At 37.3% G+C, this 18,006-nt stretch overlaps 1 protein-coding gene across 7 annotated transcripts in view; it reads left to right on the top strand.

The window, feature by feature from the left end:
• STK3 (serine/threonine kinase 3) overlaps positions 1 to 17,294 on the top strand; it is a 375,334-nt gene extending 358,040 nt beyond the window's left edge. For all 7 annotated transcript variants that reach the window (XM_049093097.1, XM_035714551.2, XM_035714552.2 and 4 more), the window contains one exon: positions 15,924 to 17,294. In XM_049093097.1, coding sequence (XP_048949054.1) covers positions 15,924 to 16,082 — 159 coding nt within the window. In that variant the 3' untranslated portion in view covers positions 16,083 to 17,294. The remainder of the gene's footprint in view (positions 1 to 15,923) is intronic.
• Positions 17,295 to 18,006: the final 712 nt, after the last annotated feature.

The raw sequence follows: 18,006 nt of genomic DNA, 5'->3' as shown, positions 1-18,006 counted from the left end.
GCAGTCCTGAGGGGAAATACATCGCAATACAAACATCCATCCAAAAACTGGAAAGAACTCAAATACACAAGCTAACCTTGCACATAAAGGAGCTGGAGAAAGAACAGCAAATAGATCCTACACCCAGTGGAAGAAGAGAATTAATAAAGATTCGAGCAGAACTCAATGAAATAGAGACCAGAAGAACTGTGGAACAGATCAACAAAACCAGGAGATGGTTCTTTGAAAGAATTAATAAGATAGATAAGCCATTAGCCAGCCTTATTAAAAAGAAGAGAGAAAAGACTCAAATTAATAAAATCATAAATGAGAAAGGAGAGATCACCACCAACACCAAGGAAATACAAACAATTTTAAAAACATAATATGAGCAGCTATATGCCAATAAATTAGGCAACCTAGAAGAAATGGACGCATTTCTGGAAAACAACAATCTACCAAAACTGGAACAAGAAGAAATAGAAAACCTGAATAGGCCGATAACCAGGGAGGAAATTGAAGCAGTCATCAGAAACCTCCCAAGACACAAAAGTCCAGGGCCAGATGGCTTCCCAGGGGAATTCTATCAAATGTTTAAAGAAGAAATAATACCTATTCTACTAAAGCTGTTCGGAGAGATAGAAAGAGATGGAGTACTCCCAAACTCGTTCTATGAGGCCGCATCACCTTAATTCCAAAACCAGACAAAGACCCCACCAAAAAGGAGAATTATAGACCAATATCCCTGATGAACATGGATGCAAAAATTCTCAACAAGATACTAGCCACTAGGATCCAACAGTACATTAAGAAGATTATTCACCATGACTAAGTGGAATGTATCCCCAGGATGCAAGGCAGGTTCAACACTCATAAAACAATCAACGTGATTCATCATATCAGCAAGAGAAAAACCAAGAACCATATGATCCTCTCAATAGATGCAGAGAAAGCATTTGACAAAATACAGCATCCATTCCTGATCAAGACTCTTTAGAGTGTAGGGATAGAGGGAACATTCCTCAGCATCTTAAAAGCCATCTACGAAAAGCCCACAGCAAATATCATTCTCTATGGGGAAACACTGGGAGCCTTTCCCCTAGGATCAGGAACATGACAGGGATGTCCACTCTCACCACTGCTATTCACCACTGCTAGAAGTCCTAGCCCTCAGCAATCAGGCAACAAAAAGAAATAAGAGGCATTCAAATTGGCAAAGAAGAAGTCAAACTCTCCCTCTTCGCAGATGACATGATACTGTACTTAGAAAACCCAAAAGACTCCACCCCAAAATTGCTAGAACTCATACAGCAATTCGGGGGTGTGACAGGATACAAAATCAATGCCCAGAAATCAGTGGCATTTCTCTACACTAACAACGAGACTGAAGAAAGAGAAATTAAGGAGTCAATCCCATTTACAGTTGCACCCAAAAGCATAAGATACCTGGGAATAAACCTAACCAAAGAGGTAAAGGATCTATACCCTAAAAACTACAGAACACTTTTGGAAGAAATTGAGAAAGACCCAAAGAGATGGAAAAATATTCCATGCTCATGGATTGGCAGAATTAATATTGTGAAAACGTCAATGTTACCCAGGGCAATTTACACATTTAATGTAATCCCTATCAAAATACCATGGACTCTCTTCAGAGAGTTGGAACAAATCATCTTAAGATTTGTGTGGAATCAGAAAGACCCCGAACAGCCAGGGGAATATTAAAAAAGAAAACCATAGTGGGGGCATCACAATGCCAGATTTCAGGTTGTACTACAAGCTGTGGTCATCAAGACAGTGTGGTACTGGCACAAAAACAGACACATAGATCAATGGAACAGAATAGAGAACCCAGAAGTGGACCCTCAACTTTATGGTCAACTAATATTCGATAAAGCAGGAAAGACTATCCACTGGAAAAAAGACAGTCTCTTCAATAAATGTGCTGGGAAAATTGGGCATCCACATGCAGAAGAATGAAACTAGACCACTCTCTTTCACCGTACACAAACATACATTCAAAATCGATGAAAGATCTAAATGTGAGACAAGAATCCATCAAAATCCTAGAGGAGAACACAGGCAACACCCTTTTTGAACTTGACCACAGCAACTTCCTGCAAGATACATCCACGAAGACAAGGGAAACAAAAGCAAAAATGAATTATTGGGACTTCTTCAAGATAAGAAAGCTTCTGCACAGCAAAGGAACCATCAACAAAACTAAAAGACAACCTACAGAATGGGATAAGATATTTGCAAATGACCTATCAGATAAAAGGGCTAGTATCCAAGATCTATCAAGAACTTCTTAAACTCAACAGCAAAGAAACAAACAATCCAATCATGAAATGGGCAAAAGACATGAACAGAAATTTCACCAAAGAAGACCTACACATGGCCAACAAGCACATGAGAAAATGCTCTGCATCACTTGCCATCAGGGAAATACAAATCAAAACCACAATGAGATACCACCTCACACCAGTGAGAATGGGGCAAATTAACAAGGCAGAAAACAACAAATGTTGGAGAGGATGCGGAGAATAGGGAACCCTCTTACACTGTTGGTGGGAATGTGAACTGGTGCAGCCACTCTGGAAAACTGTGTGGAGGTTCCTCAAACAGTTAAAAATAGACCTGCCCTACGACCCAGCAATTGCACTGTTGGGGATTTACCCCAAAGATACAAATGCAATGAAACGCCGGGACACCTGCACCCCGATGTTTCTAGCAGCAATGGCCACGATAGCCAAACTGGGGAAGGAGCCTCGGTGTCCAACGAAAGATGAATGGATAAAGAAGATGTGGTCTATGTATACAATGGAATATTACTCAGCCATTAGAAATGACAAATACCCACCATTTGCTTCAACGTGGATGGAACTGGAGGGTATTATGCTGAGTGAAGTAAGTCAGTCGGAGAAGGACAAACAGTATATGTTCTCATTCATTTGGGGAATATAAATAATAGTGAAAAGGAATATAAGGGAAGGGAGAAGAAATGTGTGGGAAATATCAGAAAGGGAGACAGAACGTAAAGACTGCTAACTCTGGGAAACGAACTAGGGGTGGTAGAAGGGGAGGAGGGCGGGGGGTGGGAGTGAGTGGGTGACGGGCACTGGGGGTTATTCTGTATGTTGGTAAATTGAACACCAATAAAAAATAATAAATAAATAAATAAATAAAAGATGTGGTTTATGTATACAATGGGATGTTACTCAGCCATTAGAAACGACAAATACCCTCCATTTGCTTCGACGTGGATGGAACTGGAGGGTATTATGCTGAGTGAAATAAGTCAATCGGAGAAGGACAAACATTATATGGTCTCATTCATTTGGGGAATATGAAAATTAGGGAAAGGCAATAAAGGGGAATGGAGAGAAAATGAATGAAAATATCAGTGAGGGTGACAAAACATAAGAGACACCTAACTCTGGAAAATGAACAAGGGGTACTGGAAAGGGAGGTGGGCGGGGGTTGGGGTGATGGGGTGATGGGCACTGGGGGGGGCACTTGGCGGGATGAGCACTGGGTGTTATGCTTTATGTTGGCAAATTGAACTCCAATTAATAAAAATTAAAAATGTCCAAAAAGAAAAAAAAATTATCGCAATCTGAGTTTCATGATTTCTGGTTTTCAGCTGAGCTCTATTTTATTTTAAAACTCTTTTTATAGATTTGGCAAAGTAAATTTTGCTACTTTATGGCATGAAACTGGTTACAATTTAAATTGTCAGACTAAGTAGTGTGACATTGCTGCAGTAGAAAATTGTATAAATGGTTGCACTGGGTGATATTAGTAAGAAATCTATCCTTCATTCAGTGCATGTTAGCCAAAAGAGTAAGCTATGATATTTATTATCATTTTGAAGAATTTTTTGACAGAAGCCATTTTTCTAGAAAAGAATGAATTAAAATCAAAATCTACTATCAGGGCAGCCCCAGTGGCGCAGCAGTTTAGCGCCGCCTGCAGCCCAGGGCGTGATCCTGGAGACCCTGGATCAAGTCCTGTATCAGGCTCTCTGCATGGAGCCTGCTTCTCCCTCTGCCTGTGTCTCTGCCTCTCTCTGTGTCTCTATGAATAAATAAATAAAATCTTTATAAAAATAAAATCTATCAGACTTGTGAAATAAACATGTAATGGAGCATGAGACTATCCTGTAGCAGAAATAAATGAAATATGCTGGATAATACCGATTTTTCTTTACTTAAGTTGTCTCCCCTACACACACACACACACACACACACACACACTTTTTTTTTAAGAGTTAACAGCTATGTGCTACAATGTTCAAAGGGACTTTTGCTGTTGCCACACATTAGCACGGGGGCACATAGCTGAAGACGGCAGTATGCCCCCCATATTCTGAGGAGAGAATAACTGAAAGCAGACACCTCTCTCCAGAATTTACAAGAGTCCCACCATCTTTCATTCATTTAGTAAATATTTATTAGGTACCTGTTGCAGGTAGTATTCTAGGCACTGGGGATTTGGCTATTGCAAAAGTTCCTATCCTTATGGAATTCATAATCTGGTGGTCTCATGGAAGAAGAAAATACCACTCTTCTTGCTTAGATTAGAGTTGGATGTGGGGGGATGTCTTAGCAAGCAACTGGCTGGGATAGTAGATGCCAGTCTGCTGGTACACCAATTTCTGTTATTGGCTATTGAGCCTGTTATTAGAAATTGGTGGTGTCTACAGGAAAGAGAGACTGGCATCTACTCTCCCAGCCAGCTGCTTGCTAAGCTGATTGAACCTACAGACCCACTGATTTGCTACTAGAGCAGAGCTTGTGAATAAGTTCCTGGGAGTCTGGGGGATATGTTAACATAGACATAAAGAAAAGATATTTGGGGGGGGGGGGGGGATGATGTCTATTTCTCTCCCAAAGAGTTCTGTAGGTAGGAGACTTTAGCAGGTAGAGCCAAGGCCTTCAGGATAACTATAGGCTATGGGGGACTGTGCTTAGAAAGAAGAGATCAGGGGGGCCTCTCCCCTTGGGTCTCTGGGGGCCCTGGAGAATCTAGAGAACAACCTCTGTGGTCTCTCTGACTCTAAAAACAGAGATCAGACATCATAATACTGTCAAGGGGGCTTTCAGGTCAGAGGAGACAATACCCCATCCAGAGACCTGCCCACCTCCAAGAGATGAGAGCACCAGAGTAATACCAGCCACCATATCAGGAAACCTGCACACACCCCTTCTGCACAGACCACCAGTAATCAACCAAACCAGAGACTGAAAGCTCCTTGCACTGAGAAGTAACATGTCTATCACAGGATCCTGGTTTCCTTCCCAACTCCTAGCACTGGAGGAGCTAGACCTTGAAAAGAGATGGAGAGAAGGTTCTAGATGCAGACAGCGTCTCTTCCCACTACAACCTCTTGGTTTCTCTGTGCAAGCTAATAGAAGGAAGGGAGGGAGTTTATAATTTATCGGGGCATAAAACTAAAAGTGACCAGAAATCAGTGAGATCTGCCCAAGATTCCTTAAGAGATGTGTCAGGGAAATCTAGCATAGCACAGCTAAAAGAGTATGATTGGAGAAAAATGAAACTCTTTTAAGTTTATATTATAGTTACATAAAAATTTGCCCAATAAGCTGATTACAGATATATTTTAAGAACTGTTTTCTAAAAATTTATTTTCTTCCAGAACTAGTCGTATAGTTAATTTTTAAAGAAACAATATATATAATCACTTCATTTGTTAATCTCATTTATAGCTTAATCAATGTCTTAAAATATTCCAAGTATTTATCAGAATCACTGAGAGAAGGGTCATCTGCCCCTTAACAGATCTAGAAAGATTTAATTAGTAGTTTGGTTTTGATATGCTCAGATTTTGTTGTGTTGAGCCTAGAATTTTAGAGCTGCTTACAATATAGCAGAGCTATGCATGAATTAACTTTTTCCTGATATTTTTAGCAGGCAAAACTACTACTAGAAACTGAAAAGCATATAAGGAATGGGTGTTCAACTGCTATTGAGGAATGCAACTAAAATTTCATCATTTGTTTTTCCGTATGGATGGCTCAGATCTCTCCAGGTCAGGATAACTGTAGTAGTGCTCATCAGCTCATAGCTCATTGCTAGATCGAAGCTGAACACAACACCAAAGCAATGATGGGGCAGTCTGAGTAGGGCATAAGCAAAGTCCTGCTTCTGTGTCAAGGGGACACATCTTGTTGATTTTGTCATGGCGTATCTGTTATTGAAAAAATTATGGCATTTATCCCACATCACTATGTAGAAATGTGTTTATTTTGCTAGAGAGCTGATTGAATTAAATGCTTAAACCTACATGCATTTATTTTGTAAGGCCAATTATAGCTAAAATACATTAATGACATAAAATATTCTGACAGGAAAGGCAGTATTTTTAATAAAAGTGTTTCCCTATTTTTAATTTATAAATAATCTGTTAGAAACTGTTTCATATGATATCTGGATTTTGAAGTGCTTGTGGTTCTTGGGAGACCTAAGAAACAGCTCTTAGTAGGCTTCAATCCCAAATTATATTAGGGGGTTTGATGTAGTCTGTGAGTGAACATGAACATTCCCAGCTGTGTGACTTCAGGTGGATCACTTGGTCTTTCTGGGTGTCCTGACCTATAAAATAGGGTTGGTAATATCTACCCCATAAGGTAATTGCTAGGATTAAATGACTTAATGCCCAGGACCTAGGACAGTGTCTCACTTTTTGTAAATGATCAGTAGTTGGTACTTCTCTCTTCTCTACTGATACCCACAAGAAATGGTTTTCCCCCTTTTCTTTGGGAATGCAAATAAAATCTAAATGTCTTAAATTTACTCTAGATGCTCTGAGATTAAACAGATGCTTCATGGCATTTTCTAGTTAGAGTCCCAAAATATTAATAGTCATTCAGTCAATCAGCAGAAGATGGGGGCCACTCAGCTCAAACATTACATATAATCCTCCCTCCAGGTAGGTAAATAGCACCTATTTTGGGGAGAAGGCTCTGCCAGTAGATTAATATTAATGCAGCTTTTAAGGGCATGTTTTACAAGGGATTTATAGTGAAGAATTCCAGTTTTATTCTCTAGTATGTCAATTGTCTGAAATTGTCACAATCTTCATTATTTTTGTAAATGTGTATTTTAAATGTATATGTATGCTTTTCTTTAGCAGGCTTTATAGTATTTGGATTGATTTGAGAGCTCTTTTATTTTATTCTGTTCTTCTTGGAGCAGAAATTAAATCAGGAAATGCCTTACTTTTTGATATTTTAAGTGTTTTTAAGTGTCGTACCCATTGTCCCTGTTGTTCAGTTCTTTGGAAGAAGGTCCCTTACCTGTTTAAATATATCTAAACTAATCAGTGGCCTTGACTGATTTTTTGCTAGTACTTTCTTTGGTGTATTTCCTACTTTCATTGTTAACCAAATAAGTGTGGCATTTGTAAAACCAAACCAGATTCTGTTCAACACAGTAAAAATTTGAGCTAAAATGAAATATTAGGGGGGAAAGGAGTATGTTGCTCTAGGCCATAAACAACTCAAAACAGTCTGAGGCATGCACTGGTAAATCTTAAAAAAGTGCTATAGGCAATTCAGCATCAAAATTGCCATAGAAAATTATTGTTGTTAGCCATTCTGTTGATAGTTCATATTGTTAGAATTGCTAGCAGATGGGAAAATAGATGAGTCAGGATACAGTATTAACAATCCATATTTTTTTAATCACAAGCCACTAATAAGGTGTGTAGCATCTGTGAAGTTTATTTAAACAGTTGCTAGGAAGAGTTTGTTTTCCCAGTAAACACAGCAAACCTTGTACAGGATTTTCTTGATTGACTATTTGACTAAATGTGTTAACATTAATATATAAGACTGCTTCATTATGATGGTGTCTTGTTTATTTTGACAGACTGATTATACCAGCAACTTGTAGACCCATTAAGTCTTGAATGTTACCACATTTATGCATTTAAAAACTTTATAATCTTGTTTCTGCTACTTTTTGAGAGTTTTTTAAAACTCTCATGTAATTAGGACTATTTTTGACAAAACAAAATAATATAAAAAAAAATCTAAGTGTTTTCCTCCAAGAGCTCCTAAGACGATATTATTTTGGAAAGTAATTCAGTCTTATCACTTGAATGTGATATCCTAGGTCTTTATATTAGATTGGATATATAAACTTGCAGAAAGTTCTAATGTTAGTGACTACTCTTCCTGACCAGTAACTAGCAGTTTTTCAATGCTTCTCATAGTGTTTAGAAATCATCCTAATGACTAAAAGTTTAAACTATCAAAATTATCAGTTTATAAGACTTAATCTCATTTTCTATCTTCTCATGTCATTGGGTTATGTTGCTGTTTTATGCAAGAGCTAGTTAGTAATTTGCACATCTTTTATTTGGATTTTGTTTCCTTTTTTTTTTTTTGTTTCCTTTTTTAAGGGATACTGTTAAATATAATTTTTTTGGATATTTACCTGTAATCTTCTTACTCCCAGATGAAATGTGATAATCCAGGACGATTATTAACAAAACGGTCTGCACATTCAAGCTGTCACTTATGTACCAAACTGTACCAATTTTCAGACAAATGTTGACTTCTATTGAAAAGTAGTTTTGACTTTTTCATTTAACTTATAAACAACCTATAAACTACTCATCATTAAATTATTGTTTAGAAGTTGGGATTTTTATTTAGAGTCTGACTTGTTTTAAACAAGAGCTGGGAAATCCTAGTCTACCAACTATCCTGAAACTTAAAGACGATGGTAATTCTACCTTTTGCTAAATTTCTGCAGTTTATTTCATTCTAAAAAAAACTGCTCTATAAAAATGTCATCAAAACAAAAAAAAAAAACAAAAAAAATGTCATCTGCAAGGTTTTCTCTTCACTGTGGACTTCACAGCTGAACACTTACAAACCATTTTCCCTTTCAGCTCAGGTTGAAGACCCTAGAAATTTCTTAGCAGCACACACACCCCCACCCCCATTCGTGATGACTCAAACACTTGGAACACTCTGACAGTGCTAGATTAAAAACATCAAACTTAAAAAACAAAAACAAAAACAAAACATCAAACTTGGTATATAAGAAATAGTGAAAGGGATTATAAGGGACAGGAGGGGAACTGAGTGGGAAAAATCAGAAAGGGAGACAAACTATGAGAGACTACTAACTCTGGGAAATGAACAAAGTGTTGCAGAAGGGGAAGTAGGTGGGGGATGGGGTGATTAGGTGATGGGCACTGAGGAGGGCACGTGATGGGATTAGCACTAGGTGTTATAGTATATGTTGCAAATTGAACATCAATAAAAACAAATTTTAAAAAATATCAAACTTGGTATAATGAAAAAAAAAATACATTGATCTCCATCGAGGTCAGGTCCTATCTCTATCATCATCCAGGTCTGTAACTTTGAACAACCTGGCTCCCATTTTCTCACCAAAAACAAGGAAGCTAAAGTAGGTCATCTCTGAGGTTTACTTTTGCAGTAAGATTCTGCAAGGTTTAACTCATAACCCAACCTTATAGTTTATACTCATGTTAAACAATGCTTTGTTCATATGTTGCAGTGGTGTTTAATAGTCCCAGATTCCAGTGTGTTTCTCAGAGGTCCGTATGATTCAATTTACCTGACCTCAGTTTAAACTCTTTTTATAGAAATTGATTTTATACTGTGCCCTTAATATGTCTTGCCCCCTGATATTTGTCGTTTCAAATGTCCAAGAAAAGCAAAACTTCTTGTGAATAGAAAAACATTGCCTGAGGTAATAAAACCATATTGTTCTGAAAACTCTTCTCCATTTCTCTGTGTATTTGAAGAAGTTCTGTCTTTGCTTTCAGGCCCTTTCTCTTACTGCATGTCAGCTCATTTAGTCACTTAATCAAGTTCTATAATGTTTATAATGATTGTCAAACTACAGTATTCTTTCAGAATGTTAAGACCTGAAAATTTAAGACTCATGGTTAGTTGTGCAAGTTCTGTGTTATCATTAAATTCAAAACCAAGTTTCATTAAATAGAATTAGCCTAGAACATATAAAGGCCATTTCTGGATGAATTACTCATTTTTGTACATTTGTTCACTAAAAACCACAATGTATGCATATCTTGAAATTCTCTTTACTGACTTCACTTACGGAACTTTAAACTGAAAAATGTAGACCAAGATGTGATACTCCAACTCTGGTTTACTCTGAATTTATTTTGAACTTAGTCATCTGACAGATGGCTATGGTAGTTACAGCTGCTTTGAATTCCTTGTATTGTAGAAAGATGGTTCATAAGTAACATTTCTTTGCTATATTTAAAAAAATATAAATTCAAGTTAATTTACCACAAACTCTGTTGACCCACAAACATAACAATTCTAAAGTGATTTCCCTTCGTTTTTTGTGAAGATTTTCAAGAAACCTAATTTTGGTGAATGAAACTTTTGTCACAATAATATTGATAATTCAGGAAGTTCAACTTTTCCTTCTAATATTATCCTCATTAGCTCCCAAAATTGTTTTACTTTGGATTAGTATTCTAAAAGGGTGATAGTGATTGTTTAATATTATAGGATCATTTTTATCATTATGAGTGTCCATAAAATTTTATCTGGTTTGTGACCCTATTTACTACTAAGCCATCAAGCAGTACTGCTCTCCAAGAGATTGGAAAGCTGCTTCTGTCGCATTTTCCTCCCCAAAACATTTTCATGCCTGTGGGAGGTTCAGTAGCTACAGAAATACAGAGTGCTAAATATATGTTATTAGGGCTTAATCATAAGTCAAAACCCAGCCAGAAGTTCATGTCTATAAATCATACCCACTCTATATAAAAAGTAAAAAGTTCTATCAGTTAACTTCACTTTTATTTATTTATTTATTTATTTATTTATTTATTTATTTATTTATTTATTTTTGTCTAGGTGACACCATAATCTAGTTATTTAGAATCTACTGGTATTTTCCTTCTATTAACAAAATGAGAAGAGCCTCTGATCACAAATGCTGAAGTTTGGGGATGATTTTCTGTTGTTGGACACCATAGTCAAATTGTAAGATGAAGGAGAAAACTTCATTCTGGATAATCCTGTCGTCATCAAGGGCTTCCATTATAGCCTCAATGCTGATGATTCCTTACATCTGTAGCTTTCATCTCTCCCTGAGCTCCAAACCTCCAAATTATACTCCATATCTAACATCTCCACCTCAGTGCTTTGTTCATCTGCCAAACTCAACGAGACTAAAACTCAATTTTATTTACTCCCCTACCTTATTAATGGTGACAATCCCATCACCCTAGCTTGAAGGCAGAGTTACCCTAGCCCTTCCCTCTTCCTGATCTTTCATAATCACTCCACAAAGAAAGCCTTACCAGTTCTGCTTCCCAGTCTCCCAGCTCCCTCCCTTCTCAATCTCCACTTCCTTTCTCCTAGTCCAAGCCTCATCCTCTCTGTTGCAGTCTAGAGACCTATCACAGGCCTTCCTATACCTCCATCTTCCCCCCCATGCCTATCCATTTTCTTTTTTTTTTTTAATTTATGATAGTTACACAGAGAGAGAGAGGGAGGCAGAGACAGAGGCAGAGGGAGAAGCAGGCTCCATGCACCGGGAGCCCAACGTGGGATTCGATCCGGGGTCTCCGGGATCATGCCCTGGGCCAAAGGCAGGCGCCAAACCGCTGCGCCACCCAGGGATCCCTGCCTATCCATTTTCTATACCTGCTGTTGGATATATTTTTCTATCTCATACGTGATTCTGTCACCAATCATATTCAGAATTATCTAGCATTTCTTTCTTGGCTACGGAAAGTTTGTAGCAGCATGCTTACGGCCATTAGCTCTCCTCCCTGTTTCCTCTCCTGACTCCTGTCCTCCCATGAGTCTGCCCCACATCCCAGTGGCCATCTGCCATCTCCAAGGATGCCAGGCATTTGTGCACCTTACATGTTTCTTCTCATGCTCCTTCCATTTTCCCCTCTTGTTTCCTATCTTCTCAGTGTCCCCATCCTTCAGAGAATTAGCTATGTATAGACGTCTTCCCAGCTAGATTTTAAGTTTTTTGTGGAGGTAGAGTATTTTATTCATCTCTGTACACACAGTGCTTGGTCCATAGAAAATATCAATAAATATTTTAATTAATGAGTACTCAGGATTTCTCTGACAGCATACCTGAAAATACAACTATTTATGTTTCATACATAGGTGTCTGATTTCCTGTAACCTTGACCTTCTAGAGCCACAAATCTGAAATCAGATTATAAGAAAAACACTAGAAACAGGTGTTAACAAAGTTCAGCACTAAAACCATGCTCTTTCTTTCCTAAAACAGTCTCAGGCTTTCTTTAATATATTATTCTTATTTAGTGTAATGCCTTAGAGGATTAATTGCTTTTCTGGTTCCCAACAGATAAATAAGCTTGAAGTAAAGAGAGAATGATATATGTCTAATGAAGGCCATGAAAAGGAGCTGGCAACTTTCTTTCAAATGAAGATAAATAAGCCAAAAAGGGGAGAGAAAATTAACATACAGCACAGATTAGTAATAGAAATTAATGATGGTGATTCATCATCAAGGGAAAGTTGCTTTAGGTCCTGTACTCTCCGCTTTAGAAGGCAACATATTCTGTAAAGTATTTATAAAGAGGGCAGCCCCCGTGGCGCAGCGGTTTAGCGCCGCCTGCAGCCCGGGGTGTGATCCTGGAGACCCGGGATCGAGTCCCGCATCGGGCTCCCTGCCTGGAGCCAGCTTCTCCCTCTGCCTGTGTCTCTGCCTCTCTCTTCGCTCTCTCTGAATGAATAAATAGATAAATCTTTAAAAAAAAAAAAGTATTTATAAAGATTTTCTCTTCAAAATGGTTAAAGCAAAGTTTTTACCACTTAAAAAACTAAGATTTAGATACTTCATGAACTTACTTATATGGAACACCTAATTCACTAACAATACTACTAATGGTTCTCCAACATCACAGATCTGTTTGTCACAAATTTTACATATTGAAAATATTACAGTTGATTACAGGAGTAAAACTTGCCTTCTATCTCTGAATTCAGTCCACTACTATAATATAATATTTATAAACTTGATAATTTGCCCCAGTTAGGTAGCATAAGATATCTACAGGAATATCTTAATGCAAAACTGTTTGCTTTGTTTGATGTTCTTTCTCCTAATTACTGAGTAACCCATTCCTTTGAGTCTTTTTTTCTGCTTACCTATCTTTATGCCATGATATGTAGCAGTACAGTTTTATAGTTTCTACGTGTGTGTACAGTCTCTAAAGTTTAAATAATTTTTGGAATGTCTAGCATGGAGACATGAAACTCATGCATAAAAATGAATTATGAAATAATAAATGACTAGAATCAAATACTAAATTATATTGTTTAAATTATTAAACAAATTATATTGTTTATAATTAAATATAATTATAAATATAATAATATATATATAAATATAATATATATATAATATAATAATATAATTAAATATAATTATAATTATAAATATAATTAAAAATTATATTGTTTAAATTATTAATGTTATATAGAAATTCAGAGATGGGAAGATTAACATGGGCTGAAAAAGAGACAAAGTGAAATTGGATCTTATGTAGATAGCACCCAAGTGTGTCTTTCCTGGGAAAATATAGCTGTGTGTGGTCTGTATTGGCCCTTCATCTCACCATCACCTGTACATACAGTTTAGAAAGTCCTGAGATCCCCTGTTGGCTTATTCTTTATCCCCCCAGAGACTTGAACATCCTTGACCATCTAACAGATGCATGATTAATATTTGGATTAAAAATTAATGAAGAAGGAATATAATATGCAATACAATGCATTGTATATAAATGCATATGATGGTATGATACAGTAAGCTAGCTTCTTTTCATGATAAGGCATATTTTATATGTATACCAGAATAGGGCATATTTTGTATATATGCCAGAACTTTTCATATACCAAGGCAAGTGGTGCTCACCTTCAGAGTTCTCATCCTGGGAGCCCATTTACATTTTCCCGTAACACTGTCATGCCTATATTTTTGGAAATCCTCTTTTGAATTTCCTTCAGAGCCTGTGACTCATTCTTATCAGTATCCTCAGTGGCAACAAATCTTTTTCAGTTGTGAATAAATTTGATTTTTAGAACCAAGAGTAACTCAGGGACAGATAAGGTGAGTAAAATGGAGGATCAAGCTGAAAAATAACTTTTTTTTGTTAAAATTGACATGTTGACTATAAAGTAATGAGAGCATTTAGTGACTTGACTCATAAAATAACAAAAACAGTTCTCTTAGTAAAACAAAATTTTTTAGCATATTAAAACCAAGTCTGAATTACTCTCATAGAATCTTCTGCTCTAGAGCAGATCGTGACTCCCTGAAGTCCAAACCCTGCTTTGCCTGGCTTGGGACCCCACCAGCCCCCAGTTCTGCAGTGACGTTAGTCCTTCTTCACAATGGCGAGGCTTCCTCCTTGGGCCTTGCTCATTGCTCTGAGACACCGCCCTTTTCAAGGACCAACACAGTCCCTGCTCCCTAAAGGGAATCTGCTCTCCATTGAATTTATAATGAGGCTTCTCTTTTTTGTTGGGAATCTGTTTAAAAAAAAACACACACACACACAATAATAGATACTCTCCCCAGGAAAATGTATGCATGAACGTGCAGAATTTTGCACCTGCGAAGCTTATTTGTGGGCCTGAGAACCTCTCGCTGTAATCTGTCCCGCATCCAGTAAGGTCTTGTGTCAGGTCCTAAGTGTTTCTAGTTCCTGATCTTTACCCTTCTGACTAATTTGTAAGTTTCTTAAGGCAAGGAAGTAGTTTAGTGCTTCTTTGCTTTCCTTAGAGTATACCTACCAAGATGCTGAGTATGTAGTAGCATTCTGTAAATCACTATCGTCTAACAGACCTTTTAAAACCACCTACCTGCCACCATTGTTTCTGAAGGAGACAAGAGATTTAGGGGTTTTTTTAAGGTTAATAAGATAAAAACCCAAGTGTTAGGTTATATATTTCAGGATATCTTAAAATATGTTTCTCAAGAGATAATCCATATCTTGCTGTTGTGACATACAAATAATTACACTAAAGTTCAGGATGCCACCAATCCCATTATGTGGAATGGATCTCATCCTGCATATATATGAGGCTTCTTTCCTGCTGTTACACAGAAAACCAGTAAAGGATGTGCTGGTCTTGCCTCCAGAAGGCAGTATAATTTAACTAAATCATTATGGTCAAACTATACCATTTAGTCAAATCTTACCATTGTTGTCAAACTAGAATATACATAGTGAAAAATTGATAGGCACTATATCTTCAAATTAGCCAAGCTTATGTCAGAATTTACACATCTTTGTTTACATCAGGCTCAGGATTTTGATTCATAAATTAAAAACCTTATTATATCAAAATGTTTGGGACAAAAGTATTCTAGATAATTTAATTTTCTGATTAACCAGGTAGTTAAAATTTAAACACTTGGTGAAATGCAAGATAGAATGCTTAATTTAACCTGTATTCAATCTTGTCACATTCTTGGGTGATCTCTGCAAATACTCACAATTATGGCGGTGCTCCAGAGCTGGAAAGGATAGGAGAGATTGGAGTAGATATATTCGGAACATATCCTGAATGTCTGTGTGTTGGCACTGGTGGATTTGTCTTTCTGCCTTTTTTTTTAAAAAAAACAAATACTTTTCATCAGCTTATTTTTCTCTCTGCTCTTTCCTAAAAGCAGAGTTTTTTATTGCTTTTGTTGCAAGATTACTTAAGGTTCTTACAAGGTGTGGTATCTTGGTTCTTCAGAGAAGGTATTCCCATTTTAATTGTTGAACTACATTTCAAAGATGATGTAAAGACTGCTGAAATATTCATGCTAAAGCCCATTAGATTTTATCCTATTGTAGATAATTTTGTGTTAATATCTTCTTTTTTTTTTTTTTCTGTTTCTAGTTAAAAAATCTCAGTTTAGAAGAACTGCAGATGCGGTTAAAAGCGCTGGACCCCATGATGGAACGAGAAATAGAAGAGCTTCGTCAAAGATACACTGCAAAAAGACAACCCATTCTGGATGCGATGGATGCGAAGAAAAGAAGGCAGCAAAACTTTTGAGTCTCATTTTTTTTCTGTTTGTTTAACTATTCTGGAGACCAAGAAACCACTAAGAATTGAAGGAATATTCTTACTGTCTTTTTTCTAAATCCCTAAGATTTGTGCTCTACAACTAGGCAGCAGTCCAGAACCGTTGATGGTACATACCTAGTAAATTCCCAAAAGGCAGAAATTACAACTGTAGCCTCTAGGTTTTCATTCTTTAAATAGTGAAAACAACAGAAATGTCTTCCTCTCTAGATCTGTCAGGTGCTCATCAGCGCTAAAACTGTTCTACAACCAACACTGTGTTTAGAGACCTTGAAAATCTGAAGCTATTGTTTAATTGTACAGCACTGAAGAGCTTTGTGTTACAATCTTCTTTATTCTTATTTCTAGTAGCTTATTTATTGTATCCCCAGGTAAGCTTATTTATTTATGCTGTTTCACTTTGTTTTGTTTTTAAGGACAAGATTAGGATAGCTTTGGTGAAGGGAGGGACGTATTAATAGATGATAATATACAACCAAATTATACTTTCAGCAGGTAGTGATGGGATACATTCCTTGATTTCCAGGATAGTTTTCCAATAGAAGCAAAGCAATAATAGCAATAGTACCCAGATGGGCCCAGACACTTTTTTATACTGAAGCAATAATTCCATTTTTACCTTCTGAAATTTTGTTTAATGTTTTTATTCTCGATGTTTGGTACAAATAGAACTATATATATTTAGGACACACAGGGCTATAATGTTTAAAACCAAAGAAGTCAGTGGAACCCTTGCACAAAGAAGTATGGTAAATATTTTAGAAGAAATAAATCCTTAAGACAAATGTAATTTGTTAATATTGTTTCATGTTTCATTTATTGATCTGTTAGCTGAACTATCAAACTGTCATCAAATCTATTTCTGTAAAATTTGTGCTCAATCGTCACAGGACGTTTTTGTTGATTTCATTCATTTCCTGGGAATTGATAAACATCATGTGCCTGACAATAACAAAATAACAAAAACATTTGTACTGAACTGTGCAAGCCTTGGGGACTATAAAAAAAAAAAAATGTTAAAAAGAAACTCATTTTTAAGCTGAATGAACATTTGTATGATTGAACTGGGACCAGTCAGTTCCTAAGCTACATATGGCCATCTTGACAGTGTTTGTTCTTTTGTGTGTTTAATTACTATGTGTAAATCATAAAGAAAAATAAATTTTACTGTGCCACCCAGCACATATCATCTCTATGTCTTTTAAGAACTCACCACCTGGATTCTCTCTTTTCCTGGCACGGAAGGTCTGTTCGTGAGGACAGCCTGGCTGATGTAGCCATAACAACTGGGAGCCTCAGGGGCTCAGTGTGGATTCCTCACTGGTGCTCCATGCCCATCCCACATTGGCAAGACACCCTGCTTCTGTCACTCACCCCCAGGACCTCCACCATCTGCAACACTGGTGGTCACGACAGCAAGGGGAGGAGTGCTGACATTGTGACACATGTCAGGGTGGCCACAACCAGTATTCAGAACTAGTCACGTGGCCACTAACTCCCTAATTTCAAGGGAGTGAGGAAAGACAACCTCACCTGTGTGCCCGGAGGGGAGAGAAGGGAGATGCCAGTGGGTTCGTTAATGACTGCCACAGGGGGTAGAGCATCTCTGGAAGCTTTAGTTCTATCTTAAAATGGCAGTTGCACCCCAGGCCATGCCTTGGAGTAATATATATCCCTGCCCTGCTGAGTTCTTATGAATAGTAAATTGTGTGGCTGGATATGAATTATAAGATTACTAAAGTGTAGTGGTGAGTATTGAAAAGTCTCTAAAGGTCATTAACAATGAAGACTGTACAGCATATGCTTGTGCTACATCCTTGTGGAGTCTACTTGGGTCAGCATACTGAGTCAGTCAACTCAAGCACTCTACCCTTTACTTCCCCTTTGTAAAGTG

Source organism: Canis lupus, chromosome 13 (genome assembly GCF_003254725.2).
Source record: "Canis lupus dingo isolate Sandy chromosome 13, ASM325472v2, whole genome shotgun sequence".
Classification (NCBI taxonomy): Eukaryota; Metazoa; Chordata; class Mammalia; order Carnivora; family Canidae; genus Canis; species Canis lupus.
The sequence above is the reverse complement of the archived record's forward strand: the minus strand, read 5'-3'. Positions and strand labels throughout refer to the sequence as shown.